Here is a 15,652-nt window from a genome sequence, read left to right on the forward strand (position 1 = left end):
TTATATTTAGTATTAGTGTAGCTTTTAGTTTTTAGCAGTGTCCCCTAATTAGTATGGTTTATTTTTCCAGGCTTTAAGGCTTTGACACTTAAATAAAGTTTTCATTCATTCATTCATGAGCGAATGCAAAATTCCAATACTGAAATAAGGAATTTTCGTTGAGCATTTAGATCTAAATCGATTTCATCTAAAGCGAAATCATTCTTTAATTACTGTATTCGCACAGCACAGTACTACACTGCACTGCACTGCACTGTACTGTACTGTACTGTACTGTACTGTACTGCATAGCACAGCACAGCACAGCACAGCACAGCACAGCACAGCACAGCACAGCACAGCACAGCACAGCACAACACAGCACAGCACAGCACGGCACAGCACAGCACAGCACAGCACAGCACAGCACAGCACGTATAAACCCTTTCGACACCCAACTATAAATGCCACATAAACATAAGCCGCAAATGTTATGCAACACCAGCTTACAGATTTAATGAGGGTCTTAATTGTCTTTGACAGATTAATTTGGCTGTTTCAAGCAAGTTATTGCTGTTCAAATAACAAGATAGTTATTGGCCAACGTGGACTTTAGCCGCTGTTGAGCGGATGAAAATTCCACTTAAGGTGGGCTGATTGAACATGTTCCACGAGCGCCGAGATGATAATTACTTAACCTAACTTCTAAGATGAATTACACAGATGATTCTCACGCTTAAACAGACACCGGAATAAAAACGACGATTTAATAGTCTGATAAACAGCGTAACAAACCTCCTCAACGGCTTGCGAGCGAATCAGTGCAAATTCCACGATAAATGAGCCACTTCTCAATGTTCGACCAGATCACGAATCCCAGACTTTGTCAAATTTCTCCTGTCAAGAAAAAAGTGTCACCTGCATGCTGGATTCGACAAAAAATAACTTTTTAAAATTGAAGCTGTTTGTAATTTTGGGTGCGAAGAAAAAGGCAAGGAAGAAATAGGTTTTCTGGATCATTTAGCAATTTCGCTTAGCTTTTGCAAGTCGTTTTACTTGTCAAAATCACGTGAAGCCGAATTTAAGAAGTCGACGGTTGGTCTTTCCTTTGCAAAAGCGAGTTTGCTTACGCGCACAGTATGTATTCAAAACAACCGCTTCAAACGCAAACGGTTAAATATCTTTTTCGCCACATGCTGCTAAAAGTCAAACCACTTCAAAAGTCGAATATTCGAATTATTAAGCTTCAAACGAATTTGCAAAATGGGCTGTTCTGGTATTAGCGAGGTTGCCGGTCAAGAGAAAAAGATAACCTCAGTTGGGGGCGAGGTAAATAGCTTTGTTCTGACACAACCGTCGACACTATCACTATAGCCAAACACTTCTTTTTTCCGAACATTTTAAAATGAGTATTTTCGCTTTTTAAAAACCAATTTAAAATTAAACTGTACTGTTAAATATGTAACATATTATTTATAATATAAATATGGTAGCGCATTGACAAGCTACCAATCTATGGATGAACTCAGCCGTAAAGATATCGGGGTATTTTTCAAAATCGTGGGCTTGCTGGTAAGCATTCCCTCTCCTCGCCTCCCCATCCTCTTATTTTTTCGTCGCCTTCATTTTCGGTGCACGCAAATGCAGGAAAGCTTGCTACGCAGGTTACGGCGAATTGGCTGCTATGCTATAAAGTTACGCTAACCCCCAACCTAAGGATATGGACACATGACCAGACACCGTACCAAAAACACAATTCAGTTTTATGAGCTATAACTGAGGACAATTATTATTCAACTTAATCATTATTGTACAAGACCAGAAGCTTCTGAGCTTCTGCCAAGACCTAAACTTAAACTCGGCTGCTCTATACTCTTGGTATGCCTGCACTTTATCTCTGTTAAGAAAGTCGCTCATTAAACAACGTAGCAACAATCTATCTATACAAACACTCAACGATAAACGTTTTCATGTACATTGTCGACAATAAGAAATATATATTAAAAAAAACAGCTCGCTCCACACAATTTGTAATTCTAAACACCATAACACACTGATAACATAAGATATCATGAACTTGTGATACGAAACGCTAACTTAAAGTCGTTGTCTAAGTCGATTGGATAAATACAAAGGGCTTCACACAGTAATAAGTTTTCAGATTTATCGCATCGTGTCATGGCTAGAAGGTTTTCATATGGGTGACCTTCACTTCATAACGTTCCGATGTGTGTTGGATTAACGCTCCAAAGCTCCTAATCCGCCAAGAATGGCTGCCAGCATATTTATGGCAAGTTCTGATGCACCGCATTTCTCTTTCATGGCTGATAAGTCGTTCTTCACTTGTGGTAGGACTGCTCTGAAGGTTTGACATGTGGATTTCATGTCCCTTGCTTCCACTTTCATTACTTTGTAGTGAAGAAGCTTCGCCTGCTCACCTTTGCCTTCAAACTTGCGTAACTCTTGTTCCATTACAGAGAAAAATCCTGCTGCAATTTTGACTCCATTTATGAAGTTCTGAAGGGCAGGAATCAGGGTTGAGCTCACCGTGCGTGCAGCGACCTCTTGGTTTGCTGCTTTGGCTCTGTTAATAGCTGCAATCTCCATATCCGACTGAGAAGAAGCTGCTAATGCAGGGCTTGCAATTAAATTCACAAATGGAACAAAAGCAAGTCCAATTGCCCAGCCGCGTTTAGTGCTTGCAGTGTCTTCATATTCCCTTCTCTTCCTTTCATAGCTCTCCTTTAGATCTCTCAGCTCTGTGACGACCAGCCCTGCTTCTCCCTGCCTCTTCTTAAGGCGGACCAACATGTCTTCATGCATCTGCAACAGCCTTTCACCATGTTGTCTGTAGGCAACGGTCTTACTGAGGATGTAAGGCAGCATCTTACACCATTCCTTGTACTCCATGGCTTCGTAATACCCAAAGAACTCACTTACGGATGCAACAAACTGAGTGGAAGTGGGAAGGACGCTTTTGAGATACACCATAGAGTCGTTCCTTGTATCATCACGGAGTTTTCTGAATTTATGCCCAGCTTCTGTATACGAGTCAACTCTCTCCTGGTCATAAAGGGATCTCATAGAGGCGGAAAATGATCGCATATTAGTTGACATGCTTTGAATTTGCTCTCGAACCTCTACAACTGCAGCTCTTGTTGATTTCGTGATGTCACCCATCTATGTGAAAAAATTAATTAAAAGAAAAAGTATCTTAACGCGAATGACATAACACACAAAATTATGACTGAAGAACGAAACGAGCAATTCTAAATTCTGAATCTCCCGGGCGGGGGGGGGGGGGGTACTCCCTATAATGGCCTATACGGGCAGGCTCCGCCCGAAAGGGGTACCCTTTTGCATGCTTCAGGTATATAAAAGGGGAGGGATTTCACAAGTTTAGGTATACGAAAGGGTAAGGTTATCGGTCATTGAGGTATTAAAAAGGGCCTTCAATCAAAATATTTCAAACAGACGCACCTCATGGCTGTATCATTTAAATTTATTGAACGCTACATAAAAATTGCATCAAGACTTTCTGTTTTAGGCCTATACCATGTCTTTTTGGTTTATGAAAGGGATCCCTTTTTTTCAGTAAAAGGTATACGAAAGGGGTGCCTTTTCTGTAAAAATGGTATATAAAAGGGTAAGGGGTTGGACCTCGGGGCGGAGCCTCCCCGTTGATGTACATTTAGCTAAACTGAAAAAAGGGCCTTATTTATTGTCAGTGGTAGTATTGATTCAAATGAAAGTCGAGAGCTGGAAAATGACGCCCAGTCCTTTGCAATTGATAAAGAGAGACTGTTTTGCCAAGGCTGCCCGTTTGTTCTACTCGCAATCGTTTGTCCAATTGTATGGCAAAGAAAGAACATGTTATCACGCCAATCTGCTGTGCCTCTTTGTGAAGTAAGTGAAAACAAATTGGTTTCTTAACTATGACTATCCTTCTCAACAAGAGGTTGAAACGTTTTTCAAAAAATCGGTCTAGTTGAACATGGCTTGAAATCAATTCAATCACACCATTTTGTCAATGACAACTAATGCCGGATATCTTATCGGTTGCAAGAAATCCATTACAATGGAGTTACGTTAGCCACATGCGCAGCTTTTTCACGGCGGTATGTTCTAGCCTTTTTTGGATGTCTTAACAGTATATTTCTTGTTGTAACAACATTGCAGTCTCCATGTCTAAATATTTTACATAGCTCTAAGTATTATAAAATCTCTTTTTACATATATATATATTTTTAATACCTATTGATCGTGTCCCCAAATTAGTATGGGATTTTCCCAGGCTATGTGGCCTTGACACATTACTAAAGTTTATCTATCTATCTATATATCTCCATTAAGGATAATTGGTAATTGTTGGTAATTGCTTAGTAAATTAATTTCGAACAACAGAACATGTTCAGTGAGCTGCTTTTATTGTTCAGTGAGCTGCTTTTATTAGAACGATCAGAGATTCCTTGTTATTCACTTTAAAACGATTTTATCTGCGAGTTATCAAGATATGAGCTGTTAAACACAAGTTTACAGCCCAAACTCTATAAGCTGGCAATATAACTTAAATAATGGCGTAATAAACCAACAAAAAAACAGAAGTTTACCTGAATAAATTTGTGGTAGAAAGGAAACTATACTTTACTTTGTTGTACTGCTTTAAGAACTCGTTCATAATACTGCCAGCGGGTGTGATTAAAATTGTCAAATGATACTTTAAGCATAAAGAATAAACTGTTGCATTTTCTGAGCGGATGTAAGTTCCAAAATTCCAAATTTATTTAAAAGATAAAAGCATCTTGTACCCTCTTAACACTAAAAGACATTGCAATAATACCTGTCACAAGACACGTCATTTGTTCATAATTGGCTATATAAAGGTCAACAATGAGAAACCAATATCCTCTGGATATACTCTAGGGAAGGTGAGCTTCTTACCTTTACTCGAAAATGCCCGAATTCCGAGAATAGTGCTTACGTTTTTTTATCTGTTCTTTTTTTTCAGGGTGCGATATACGTCCCGCTGGATTCTATAACTTTGAAAGATTTAGTAATGTATTTTACCCCCAACCGATGAAAAGATAGCTTTGTCTTCTTTGGAAATAAGAAATGATTGGAATTTGCATCCGCTCTAAAATACTAAGGACTTGGGATATAACTGAACATTGAATACGTTGGTTTTTACATAACATAACATAACATAACATAACATAACATAACATAACATGAACTTTATTTCAACTCGAATTGTAGAGTAGCCTGAAAAAGGCTAATATCTTCGAGAAACAAAAATTGTAAAAATGAAAATTTACATTTAAAATCTATTTACATCTATTTACATGAGAAAAAAAAAAATGTTAAGATATACCATTATGCCTGAAAGGAGATTCCTTTTAGGAGTCTTTTAAAACCAGTTAAAGTAGGTTCAGATCTTACATTATTAGGTAAGGAGTTCCAGGCCTTAGATGCAAAATAACGAAAAGAGTTGAGGCCATAAGTAGTTGTAACAGGTTTACATAGTGATAAAATATTAGTTCCTCTTAAAGAGTATTCAGACTGACGCAAAGTAAGCATGTCTTTAAGATACTTAGGAAAACTGTCTTTGTTCAAACATTTGTAGATAGTGATTAACATATTCTTTATCCTTTGGTTGTACAGAGTTGTTCCTTCTGATTGTTGTAGTAGCTGTTGGTAGGACGAAACTTTATCATTAAAGACAATACGTAGGGCACGCTTATTAAGAGATTCTAATTTCTCACAGATCCTAGTACTACAAAAATGCCAGACCATAGAACAAAATAGAAAATGAGGCAAAATGAAAGCATTGTATAACTTTACGTATTTAGTTTAGGAAGAAATGTGAACTTTTTCAGGAAATCAATTCTGGTCAAAGTTGTTGAGATTAAGTTTACCTTGGAAACTTAAGTCAGGGAAGGGATCAGGTTATTTTAATAAGCCGCTTTATTTCAATATATCTTTCACAGAATTAATTTGTAAAGATGTGTAATGACGTAGTTGAACACTATCACAATATTTAATACAAGAAGGTGCATCAACTGGAGTCAATCGCTAATAATCACGTAATTTTACCGGGGGCAGGAACCGCGACCGTTTCCCTGATTTACCATTTTTGAGCAAGATAGAACCCCTGAAAAGGTTGATTAAATTATTGGGTATATTCACTTTTTATTGCATATGAATGCCAGTTGCTTGGTTCTTCTGAGCGGATTCAAATTGTACAAATTTCGCATTTATATTGAATTAATGCTCCCAACCCATGACATGAAAACAAGACAACAAGTTCAGTGGGAGAAAAGGGGTAAGGGGTGAAGTGCTCGAGTTGCCAATAGGAATCATGCAGAGTATTACAGGTAAGTTGGTTGGCAATGAGAGGTTGGGAACAAACACAACAACATTCCCTGGTTCCCAAGCAACTGGGGTCCTAAGACCCTTGGGAACAAACACAACAACACTCCCTGGTTCCCAAGCAACTGGGGTCCAAAGACCCTTTGGAACAAACACAACCACATTTCTGGTTCCCAAGCAACTGGGGTCCTAAGACCCTTGGGAACAAACACAACCACATTCCCTGGTTCCCAAGCAACTGGGGTCCTAAGACCCTTGGGAACAGTTCCCAAGCAACTGGGGTCCTAAGACCCTTGGGAACAAACGCAACCACATTCCCCGGTTCCCAAGAAACTGGGGTCCTAAGACCCTTGGGAACAAACGCAACCACTTTCCCTGGTTCCCAAGAAACTGGGGTCCTAATCTCCAGGACCCTTGGGAACAAACACAACAGCCAACAACAGCAACACTGGGAGCCCACTCTACAGGGAAAGCTGACCCTGTGAGGCTATGGGGCAAAAGGGCGAATTGTATGGAGCACTTCACCCCTTCCCGTGGTTTATTTACTTTAACAAAAAACAACACTTAGCTAAGATGTTCTAAACCTATCGAAGAAGATCATAAATAAAAGTCAGTAAACGAATAACAGAATGGTTGAGTTAGTATGTGCCAGCTTGACACTTAATGTAACAGTTATATCAATGTCTCGAGAAGAAGAGATATTGCTCAAGGCCAACAGCTGTAAGCTTGAGTTGGCATACAAAATGTTAACAATAGTAACATCTTAATAAGCAGACATGCTGCTTCAGTCCATAACCTCTAAGCCTGAGTTACCACACAAAATGGTAACAATATAAAACCAATATCTCTATAAGCAGACATGCTGCCTCAGTCCATAAGCTCTAAGCCTGAGTTAGCATACAAAATGGTAACAATATAAAACCAATGTCTCTATAAGCAGACATGCTGCTTCAGTCCATAAGCTCTAAGCCTGAGTTAGCATACAAAATGGTAACAATATAAAACCAATGTCTCTATAAGCAGACATGCTGCTTCAGTCCATAAGCTCTAAGCCTGAGTTAGCATACAAAATGGTAACAATATGAAACCAATGTCTCTATAAGCAGACATGCTGCTTCAGTCCATAAGCTCTAAGCCTGAGTTAGCATACAAAATGGTAACAATATAAAACCAATGTCTCTATAAGCAGACATGCTGCTTCAGTCCATAAGCTCTAAGCGTTAGCATACAAAATGGTAACAATATAAAACCAATGTCTCTATAAGCAGACATGCTGCTTCAGTCCATAAGCTCTAAGCCTGAGTTAGCATACAAAATGGTAACAATATAAAACCAATGTCTCTATAAGCAGACATGCTGCTTCAGTCCATAAGCGCTAAGCCTGAGTTAGCATACAAAATGGTAACAATATAAAACCAATGTCTCTATAAGCAGACATGCTGCTTCAGTCCATAAGCTCTGAGCCTGAGTTAGCATACAAAATGGTAACAATATAAAACCAATGTCTCTATAAGCAGACATGCTGCTTCAGTCCATAAGCTCTAAGCCTAAGTTAGCATACAAAATGGTAACAAAATAAAAACAATGACTCTATAAGCAGGCATGCTGCTTAAGTCCATTAGTTCTACTGAAACAGAGTAGCATGCGAAAAGGTAACAATTATGATAGTGTCTATATAAGCAGACTTTCTGCTTTAGTATATTGGCTCTGGCTAATGTGTGAAAATAATAATAATCATAATCATAATAAAGGACAACCTCTACATGGCAGTATTTGTGTGTAGAATTTTAACATTGCCTAAATGTCTACAAGTACTATGCTAGAAGAAAACCAAAGAGGGTTGGGTGGGTGGGAATTATTGTCAGAACCATTCTAGAGCTCAGAGAATTTGAAGTAAAATTAATGATGTCTAGATGAAACCGCATGGTCTTGATTGACATGATAGAATAGGGGCAATATGATTGGCCAGCCCGAAATTGCAGTACATACTGGTACAGAAGCGACTTTGACCTTTGAATGTAACGCAAGAGTGTTAGTCTTGCAGTCTATTGCGTGACAGATCTGTATATTTGACTGGGGTGCTCTTTTTACTTCTCTGATCTCACATTCATGGTTGTGGCATTAACTTAAATTTATATTACACATAAATTGGCATTAATATTCCATATAAATTCGCTAACATAGCAATCGGTTTATTGGTTGAAAAAACAAAGCATTACCATCGATAAACATAAATTGGACTGTTCAGTTGTCTTTTTCCTGAACTAATATAAAATTCGCAATGAATCCTATATCTCGCAATTTATGTGATCAAATCATACTGAGAAATCAATTGAAGCCCAAAACCTTGTTTATAACTATATGATATATTTGCCAATTTGCCAAATCCTGTTTTAACTACAAAATAACGCTAAGTTAGAATGTTGAACCAATATTTCAGTATCACAAGAGAGTGCATCGACTGTAGTTGAATAACACTGGAATAGAACTGTATTCATGTCGCTTTGATTGAAGTTTCCAAATATAATTTTGAACTGTTCACCTATCAACATATTTTCTTTAAGTAATGCACAAATGCTTCGGTCGTTCTGGTAATAGCTTGAAAACCCCACTTTCCTTCATAGCAGTTGGTTTTAATAATGTTTACAGAAGCGATACTAGGTAAATTAAGCCATCACTTTGTAGAAATTCCAAACTAAGGAGACTCAAGAGACATGAGTCTAAGCTTTCCCGTGAACGCTTTTCCTTCAACTTAAGTAATCTACCCAATTGAACACTTAAAGGCATAATAATAAATACAGCAATGCTTGCCGAATTTTGTCGAGGCCAAATTCTTACATTAAGCAATTGAGTCACAGAATGCCTTAGGCAACAAGGTTTTTTAAAGTGAAATTCAGCCTACATTTAGAAATGATTTCGAGGCATCCCTGCAAATTATGCGACGCAGTTTCCCCCAGCCATTAACATCTGCATTTACATTTGTTCTATTCCGTCATGTAAACTATCATGTTCATTATTATATTATTTTATGATCGAAGACAAAGTTATCAACAAAGGAAGGTCAGGGAAACAAATTGACCTTATAACTTAATAAATGCTTTCAAGAATTAAACCACCGTTGTAATTAACAAATGGTTGAAGATAAACACGAAGCCTAAAATAGCGGCGACGCTTAAACGATGTGTGTAACTATTCTGATTTAGATCAGTTTCTTTTAGCTTTGGAACTAAGTTTGGTTTTACGGCAAATTCTGCAAGAGTCGTAAAACTCAATGGCCTGATTGCAGCACAGGGGCTAAATTTGAACCTCGGATTTTCGAGCGTGGAAAGTCTACTACTTCTTTCGTCCAATTCGGGTGAAACAACGATATACGTGTATGTCCTATAACCCAATTTTTGCTTATTTAAAGATAAAATTCAAAGGTAAATTTTAATTAGTGTTATTTATCATTCTAAAATACCGAAAATAACAGTTTTGCAAGTTAAGAGTTTTCAACTATTTCTCACCGTCCAGTTTACTTCTTACCTTTTTTGCTGTAGCTTAGCTGAAGATTGGTTCTTCAACTAAAAGAAGCTATTGTTTTATCGTAGAAAACCCTCCTGTGAATGTACTTCAAAATGAGCTCATTATTATGCGAAAGTGTTGCGCCAGTGTTACAGGAATACTACACATTAAAATGTTTGTGACCAGACATAACTGTGGGCGCGAGTTAAGATCAAAGAAGCCGATATGTCCTGCCTCGTAGCAGGTCATATCTTGCCTAATGGACTGATCAAAGTCTATTGTACATACCACTTATCACAAGGTTCACGTGTCAATCACTTACGACCAAAATGGAACAAACAAAACAAGTATCTCGTTACCAGGATTGCGAAACTGTTCTCCATGGGGTGTTTATGCGAATTTGACGCACCCTTTCTGACCATTAGGTTGAGGCAATGCAGTGCGATCGTAGTGCGCACACCGCCTGAGCTTGAGGTACGTATGCGCCTCCTCAATAACAGAAAGTACTCAAAACCAAGCAACTGCGCCTGATTTTTTAATGTGTTATGTTTTTCAGGTTAAACCTTTCTTGGATTCCATTATTTACGGAACCAATCTTCAGCTAAGCTACAGCAAGTTTTCATTCCAAATTAGGCAAGGTAAGCTTCTTTTAATTTTTTACTCCATCACGTAGCGAAGATTGCTAATGAAAGTTATGCTTCGGGCCTCTGCTTAAACCGTTATAATGAGTTCTTTCTGGTCGCCATTTATCAGCAGGGTTTGAGCTAGGATTTGATAACTAAGGGTCAATTTGTACTTTTGGGTTATTTTTGATCATTTATTTTGGGGGGACATTTTTCATTTTAGAGGGTCGCTAAAGATAGAGAAATTGCTGTTGAGCGTATCTCGCAAAGCGATCTTTGTGCCCCTTGCAATCTTAATGCCTTTGAAGAGGTGATGTTCGGAAATTTATACAGCCTGGCAAAAAATCGCTCCATTTTCTAAGCGCAGCAACCAACGTTTCTGAAATGAACGCGCATTTGTAGTTTTTGTTTCACTGCTTTCATCCGTACTTCCTTTCCTTTGATTTGTTATCCATCGGTTGAACTAACTTCCTCTGCCCGAGAGGGTCTTCTCATGGAAGCAAAAACTCTCTAGTATTCGAGCACGCTTTCGTGACGGTCCCGACATTTCTTGAAAGAAAACTCCACACTACGACACCGCAGGAAAACGTCTACGCATGCGCTGAATTGAGCAACTTCCGGTCACTTATCCGGTCACTCGTCAAGGTCAGTCAAGGCCTTCGTTTTGTTATTTTGCTTCGTGCATTGCAGTGTTTTTATCTGCTGTCGTGTCGTGTTTTTATATGTTGTCTATTGATTTAGAACAGGTAAGTCGTGGATTTATTAAGGTTTTGATTCTGAATTTGAGCAGCAGATGAGCTTTAGTGAGTTTCTCTTTCACACGAGACCAAAAGGCGGAGTTTAACTTGCCAGTTTCACTTAATTGATTAGCCTTGACTAAATTCATACTTTCTGCTGTTTGTGTATTTTTAGCTTTTATTATTTTTAGGTCTACAATTATATACCTTAAAACTTCGGGTATTTCGTTTGGAAAATGACAGCATGCAGTCGCTTGGTGTTCGTCCTTTCAGAAATATAAAAACCCTAATAGCATCAGTGAGCACGGATTTTTAAATAATTCGGTTTTCGGTTCGAAGCAATGATTCTGTTTTTTATTCTAGACTGGGGAGGTCAGGAATGGACGGTACGATAGAATAAAGTTTAGTAATTAATTGCACGCCATGTGCGAATCTGGTTTCATGCTGTTCATGTAAGCGCGTGAGGCAGCCACACGGACTGAAAATGTGGAAAATATCCGCGAAGTAGACAATTCGTTGACCTTGTGAAATCAAAACGCCGTTTTCTTTAATGGAAACACGATATAGGCTTGTTTAGCTTCTCGGCCAACAACTTTTAATTAGGCTTTTGTGCATTACGCTTTTTTCCCCACTAAAATGCTCCACCTTAATGCTCCATTGTTCCCACTAACATGCTTGGTCTCCCCCAAAAAAGTTACTAAAATGCTAGGATAATGCGCATTATACAAATTTTTTTTTTAATTAATTTCGTGTTAACTGCTTTGTAATTCAGAATTTATGCTCTGCTTGTACACTGTTCTGAAAATTTGAAATTTTTGAGGTATTTTTCTGAATTTTGAAGGGGGCAAATTGATCCATTAATTTTTTGACGGGACATTTTACATTGCTGAATTGGCGCAGTGGCGCAGCCTGGCGCAAACCCTTCATCAGTTTTTCCCTTTTTTTAATAATACCACTGACTCAGAGAAAGGCAATTCACTCTGGAAACATTTGAAATAGTCGTCTAGAAAATGCACAAGTCTAGTTGGTTGTTTGAATTTATGAACGGTGCCCGAAAAAGGCCAGGCAAATACATATTAAGCTACGAGTAGGCCTGTTAATATGTTCCAACAAATTAAACTGGACTAGTAAATAATTAAGCCCCTTTGCACATTGCACTCACTTTCATCGAAAAGCCTTACAGGTAACAGTAACTATATATTCGAAATGAGGCGAGTGTGCGACATGTATGAGGGTAGCAAAGAGTTTATGCGTGACGTGAAAAGGGAAAAATAACGTGACGCGTGAAAATAGGGCAAAAATTATAAATAGCTAGAAAAGATACGTGATTCGTGAATACTGCTTTTTCAAGTATACGTGACGGATCAATTTGGTTAAAATGTGTACTTGAAACGGGATAACGGCCCCCCTTTGCTACCCTCATGTATGGCTGATAAAGTTATGGTCAGCATAAAAAGGGATCAATTTGTAATTATTATCTGCCCCTTTGTTACTTCAATGTTTGTACGATTTATTGCTTTAATTTTCATTTCGAGCATCGATATCGTACAATTGTGTTTTATATTATTACTCTTCCTTTGCTTCGTTTTTTGCTACACAGATGGGAGACATCGAACAGAAAACACAGACTGACGTCGTAGAGCTTCGAGAGCAACTCAAGAGCATGTCAGTCGATATGCGAATGTTCTCTCTTTCCATGAGATCTCTTTATGTAGAAAAGGCGGTTGGTACTAGTACAGAAGCTGCAAGAAAGTTCACCAAACTCCGTGACGACACCAGAAACGATGCGATGGTGTACTTAAAAGGTGTCCTCCCGCTTTCTACCAAATTTGTTGCATCCATCAGCGAATACTTTGAGTATTATGAAGCTCTGGACTACAACGAGTGGCGTGAGATGCTTTCCGACATCCTTCAAGAGACGGTTGGCTATAGGGAACTTTGTGAAACGCTGGTAAAGATGCATGAAGACATCTTGGTACCGCTCAAGAAGCGAAAAGACGAGGCCATGATGGTCGCCACAGAGTTGAAAGACCTTAAAGAAGTATTCGAAAAGAAGAAGAAGGAGCTAGAGGAAAAAGCAGACACAAAACGTAGCTGGGCGATTGGACTTGCCTTCATCCCGTTCGTTGGCGCGATTGCAAGCCCTATATTAGCGGCGTCTGCGGATTCAGATTTGGCACAAGCGATTGCTAAAGGCGCCCAAGCTAAAGTTCAAGAGGCTGCTGCAATCACAGTGAGTGAAACCCTCATCCCTGCCCTTGAAGCCTTCATAGATGGTATCAAAAAAGCGGCCGGCTTTTTCTCCGTAATGGAGCAGGAATTACGCAAGTTTGAAGGCAAAGCCGAGAAAGGCCAGAAAGATCCAAAGCTTCTTTACTACAAAGTGATGAACAAGGAAGCAAGAGATATGAAGTCCATCTGCCAAGTCTTCTATGCAATTCTACCAGATGTCAGGACCGACTTCCTAGCTATTCCATCTGAGGGAACAGACCAGAACTACATTGACAAGTGGCTGAAGAAGCAGAAGAAGATGATTACAGATAACTGTAAAGCTGGGCCTCTTGCCAAGAAGTTGCTGGCAGCCATTACTGGTGGCGAATAAACTGCAGCCCGATGATTTGAATCCACTGCATCAATAAAATTGAGTGACACTTTATAGTCCTATGTAATACACAGATTCACTTTTTGAAAAATTGTTTTTCGTGTATTTTGCTATGATGTTTCAGCGAAAAGTGTGTGAAATTGTATCTTTCAAGATATTTTAATTACTGGAAAGTTTAACTGCAATACACCTAAAAGTATGCCTATGAGAGGGTTTTAAAAAACCAATTGTTAAACGTTTAATCAAAGCTGTTGTTTCTCCAATTGAATGAAATGAAAAGTTTAAGGCTCGAAACAATTGTTTATCATTCAAAGTTGACTTCAACTTTATCGACTTGGTTAGCAGTAAAGCAAATATGCTCACCATGATCTCATCCAATAACCGATACAGCTTCCAGAATCGATTTCTCTTTCAGGACGTTATTATTTTCCTTACACTACTGAGTTAATTCTGTGTATATTTTGTGTGTTTTCATAAGACTATGTATAATCGAAACTGATTCCAATTGAATAAAATAGCTGAAGAAAAGAAAAATATTGGGCATTGATTGACTTTATGGAGGGTGTTAATATTCCTAGTGACTTTCAAAACTTTGTAAACTTAAATATCAAAAAGACGATATAGATTGAAGGGCATTTCATTTTAAAAAGACCCTTTAAGACCCATCCAAAATGTATGTCAGTCTTTACCAGTTTCCACAGAATAACAGAGTGGAAGGACACAGCTACCTCAGTTTCTATCTTCGTTTCCACCAGAGGCACACCTTAACTAAAGGTGTTTCAAGCAGTCGAGTAAGGGTGAATTTATATACTGTCATGGACTCGTGAAAGGATCGACTTTTGTTTGCGACAACAAAACAAGTATCTTTTCTTGAAACTCATAAGGGGGTTCAAACGTGTAACGAATTATAGGTTTGCTAAGTACTATTTTGGAAACCCCTTGCCCGAGTGTTTACACAAGTTGCCGGGAGTTGCATACCACAAAATCACAAACTGGCTTTGCGTCCTAAGATATAGCGATTTTTCATTGAATGCCAGCTCATTCACCAACCGTTTAAGTGTTATTGTAAGAGAAAACCAGGCAGTGCCAAAAGATGGAGGTCAGCCGATTTTCCTAATATTTTCAGCATTTGAAATTTATGAGATAAGATTAAGATTGGTGGCATTTAAATGATTTTCTGCCTTTTCAATCCTGAGATTGACCACCCCCCTAGTTTTTGGCATAGAAAGTACTAAAATTCCATATAAAAAGTTCACCTTTTCGGTACTGGAAACAAATCGTCATTTTGTATTTCGTGCACAAACTTTTTTCTCAAGGTTAGTTTAACTAGTTGTTTATGTTTTGCCTGCTAAGAAACAAATTTTCAGTCAGTTAACTGTAATTTTTTACCATATTTTCTAAACTAGGTAGGTAGCTTGTGCCTCGACACAGAGTGAATTTCGTGGGTTTTTAAATTTAATTTTTTTCAAAAGTGCGGTGGTTTATTTTTTTATTAAAAGCCATTTTATAACGTCCATATCCTTCTCAATCAAAAACAAGAATTTATTGATTGTCATGGCTATTTCCCCTCAAAATGAATTCACACTAAAATATCTCATAACATTTCAAAATAACCGGTATGCAATGCATACTAAGGCGGTGACGTTCCAGTATAGCGAGTCAGTATGTTTGAAGCCCAGACAGAGGACTGAGAATGGACATTTTGGGCTTCGTTTGTTTGTTGTTCAATTTCAGACTGTAATGTTACCCTTGAGAATTACTTCTTTCAAAATCAATTAAAAGAAATTCACAATAATTATTCAGATAGATAAAAGAAAACTCTCTAGGGGAGCATCATG

At 38.3% G+C, this 15,652-nt stretch overlaps 2 protein-coding genes across 3 annotated transcripts; one reads left to right on the top strand and one right to left on the bottom strand.

The window, feature by feature from the left end:
* Positions 1-1,730: 1,730 nt before the first annotated feature.
* LOC144656114 (uncharacterized) lies at positions 1,731-10,123 on the bottom strand. Of its 2 annotated transcripts, none has more exons than XM_078516339.1 (2): positions 9,874-10,123; positions 1,731-3,159 (listed from the first exon to the last, which is right to left on the bottom strand). In XM_078516339.1, exon 2 carries the CDS (start codon positions 3,157-3,159, stop codon positions 2,218-2,220), a length of 942 nt encoding a protein of 313 aa, XP_078372465.1. In that variant the 5' UTR covers positions 9,874-10,123; the 3' UTR covers positions 1,731-2,217. The 2 variants fall into 2 exon arrangements, with proteins under 2 accessions (XP_078372465.1, XP_078372464.1); XM_078516338.1 differs by lacking the exon at positions 9,874-10,123 and adding an exon at positions 4,590-4,636.
* A 108-nt stretch (positions 10,124-10,231) lies between these two features.
* LOC144656113 (uncharacterized) lies at positions 10,232-14,362 on the top strand. Its single transcript, XM_078516337.1, has 3 exons — positions 10,232-10,326; positions 10,409-10,490; positions 12,813-14,362. Exon 3 carries the CDS (start codon positions 12,813-12,815, stop codon positions 13,812-13,814), a length of 1,002 nt encoding a protein of 333 aa, XP_078372463.1. The 5' UTR covers positions 10,232-10,326; positions 10,409-10,490; the 3' UTR covers positions 13,815-14,362.
* The last annotated feature ends 1,290 nt before the right edge of the window (positions 14,363-15,652 follow it).

The sequence above is a fragment of the Oculina patagonica genome, chromosome 6, assembly GCF_052425735.1.
Source record: "Oculina patagonica isolate OP01 chromosome 6, crgOcupat, whole genome shotgun sequence".
In the NCBI taxonomy this organism is placed as follows: Eukaryota; Metazoa; Cnidaria; class Anthozoa; order Scleractinia; family Oculinidae; genus Oculina; species Oculina patagonica.

Bases quoted from the DNA above. Each gene is read 5' to 3' on its own strand.
- LOC144656114 (XM_078516339.1), bottom strand. From the start codon at position 3,159: ATGGGTGACATCACGAAATCAACAAGAGCTGCAGTTGTAGAGGTTCGA.
- LOC144656113 (XM_078516337.1), top strand. From the start codon at position 12,813: ATGGGAGACATCGAACAGAAAACACAGACTGACGTCGTAGAGCTTCGA.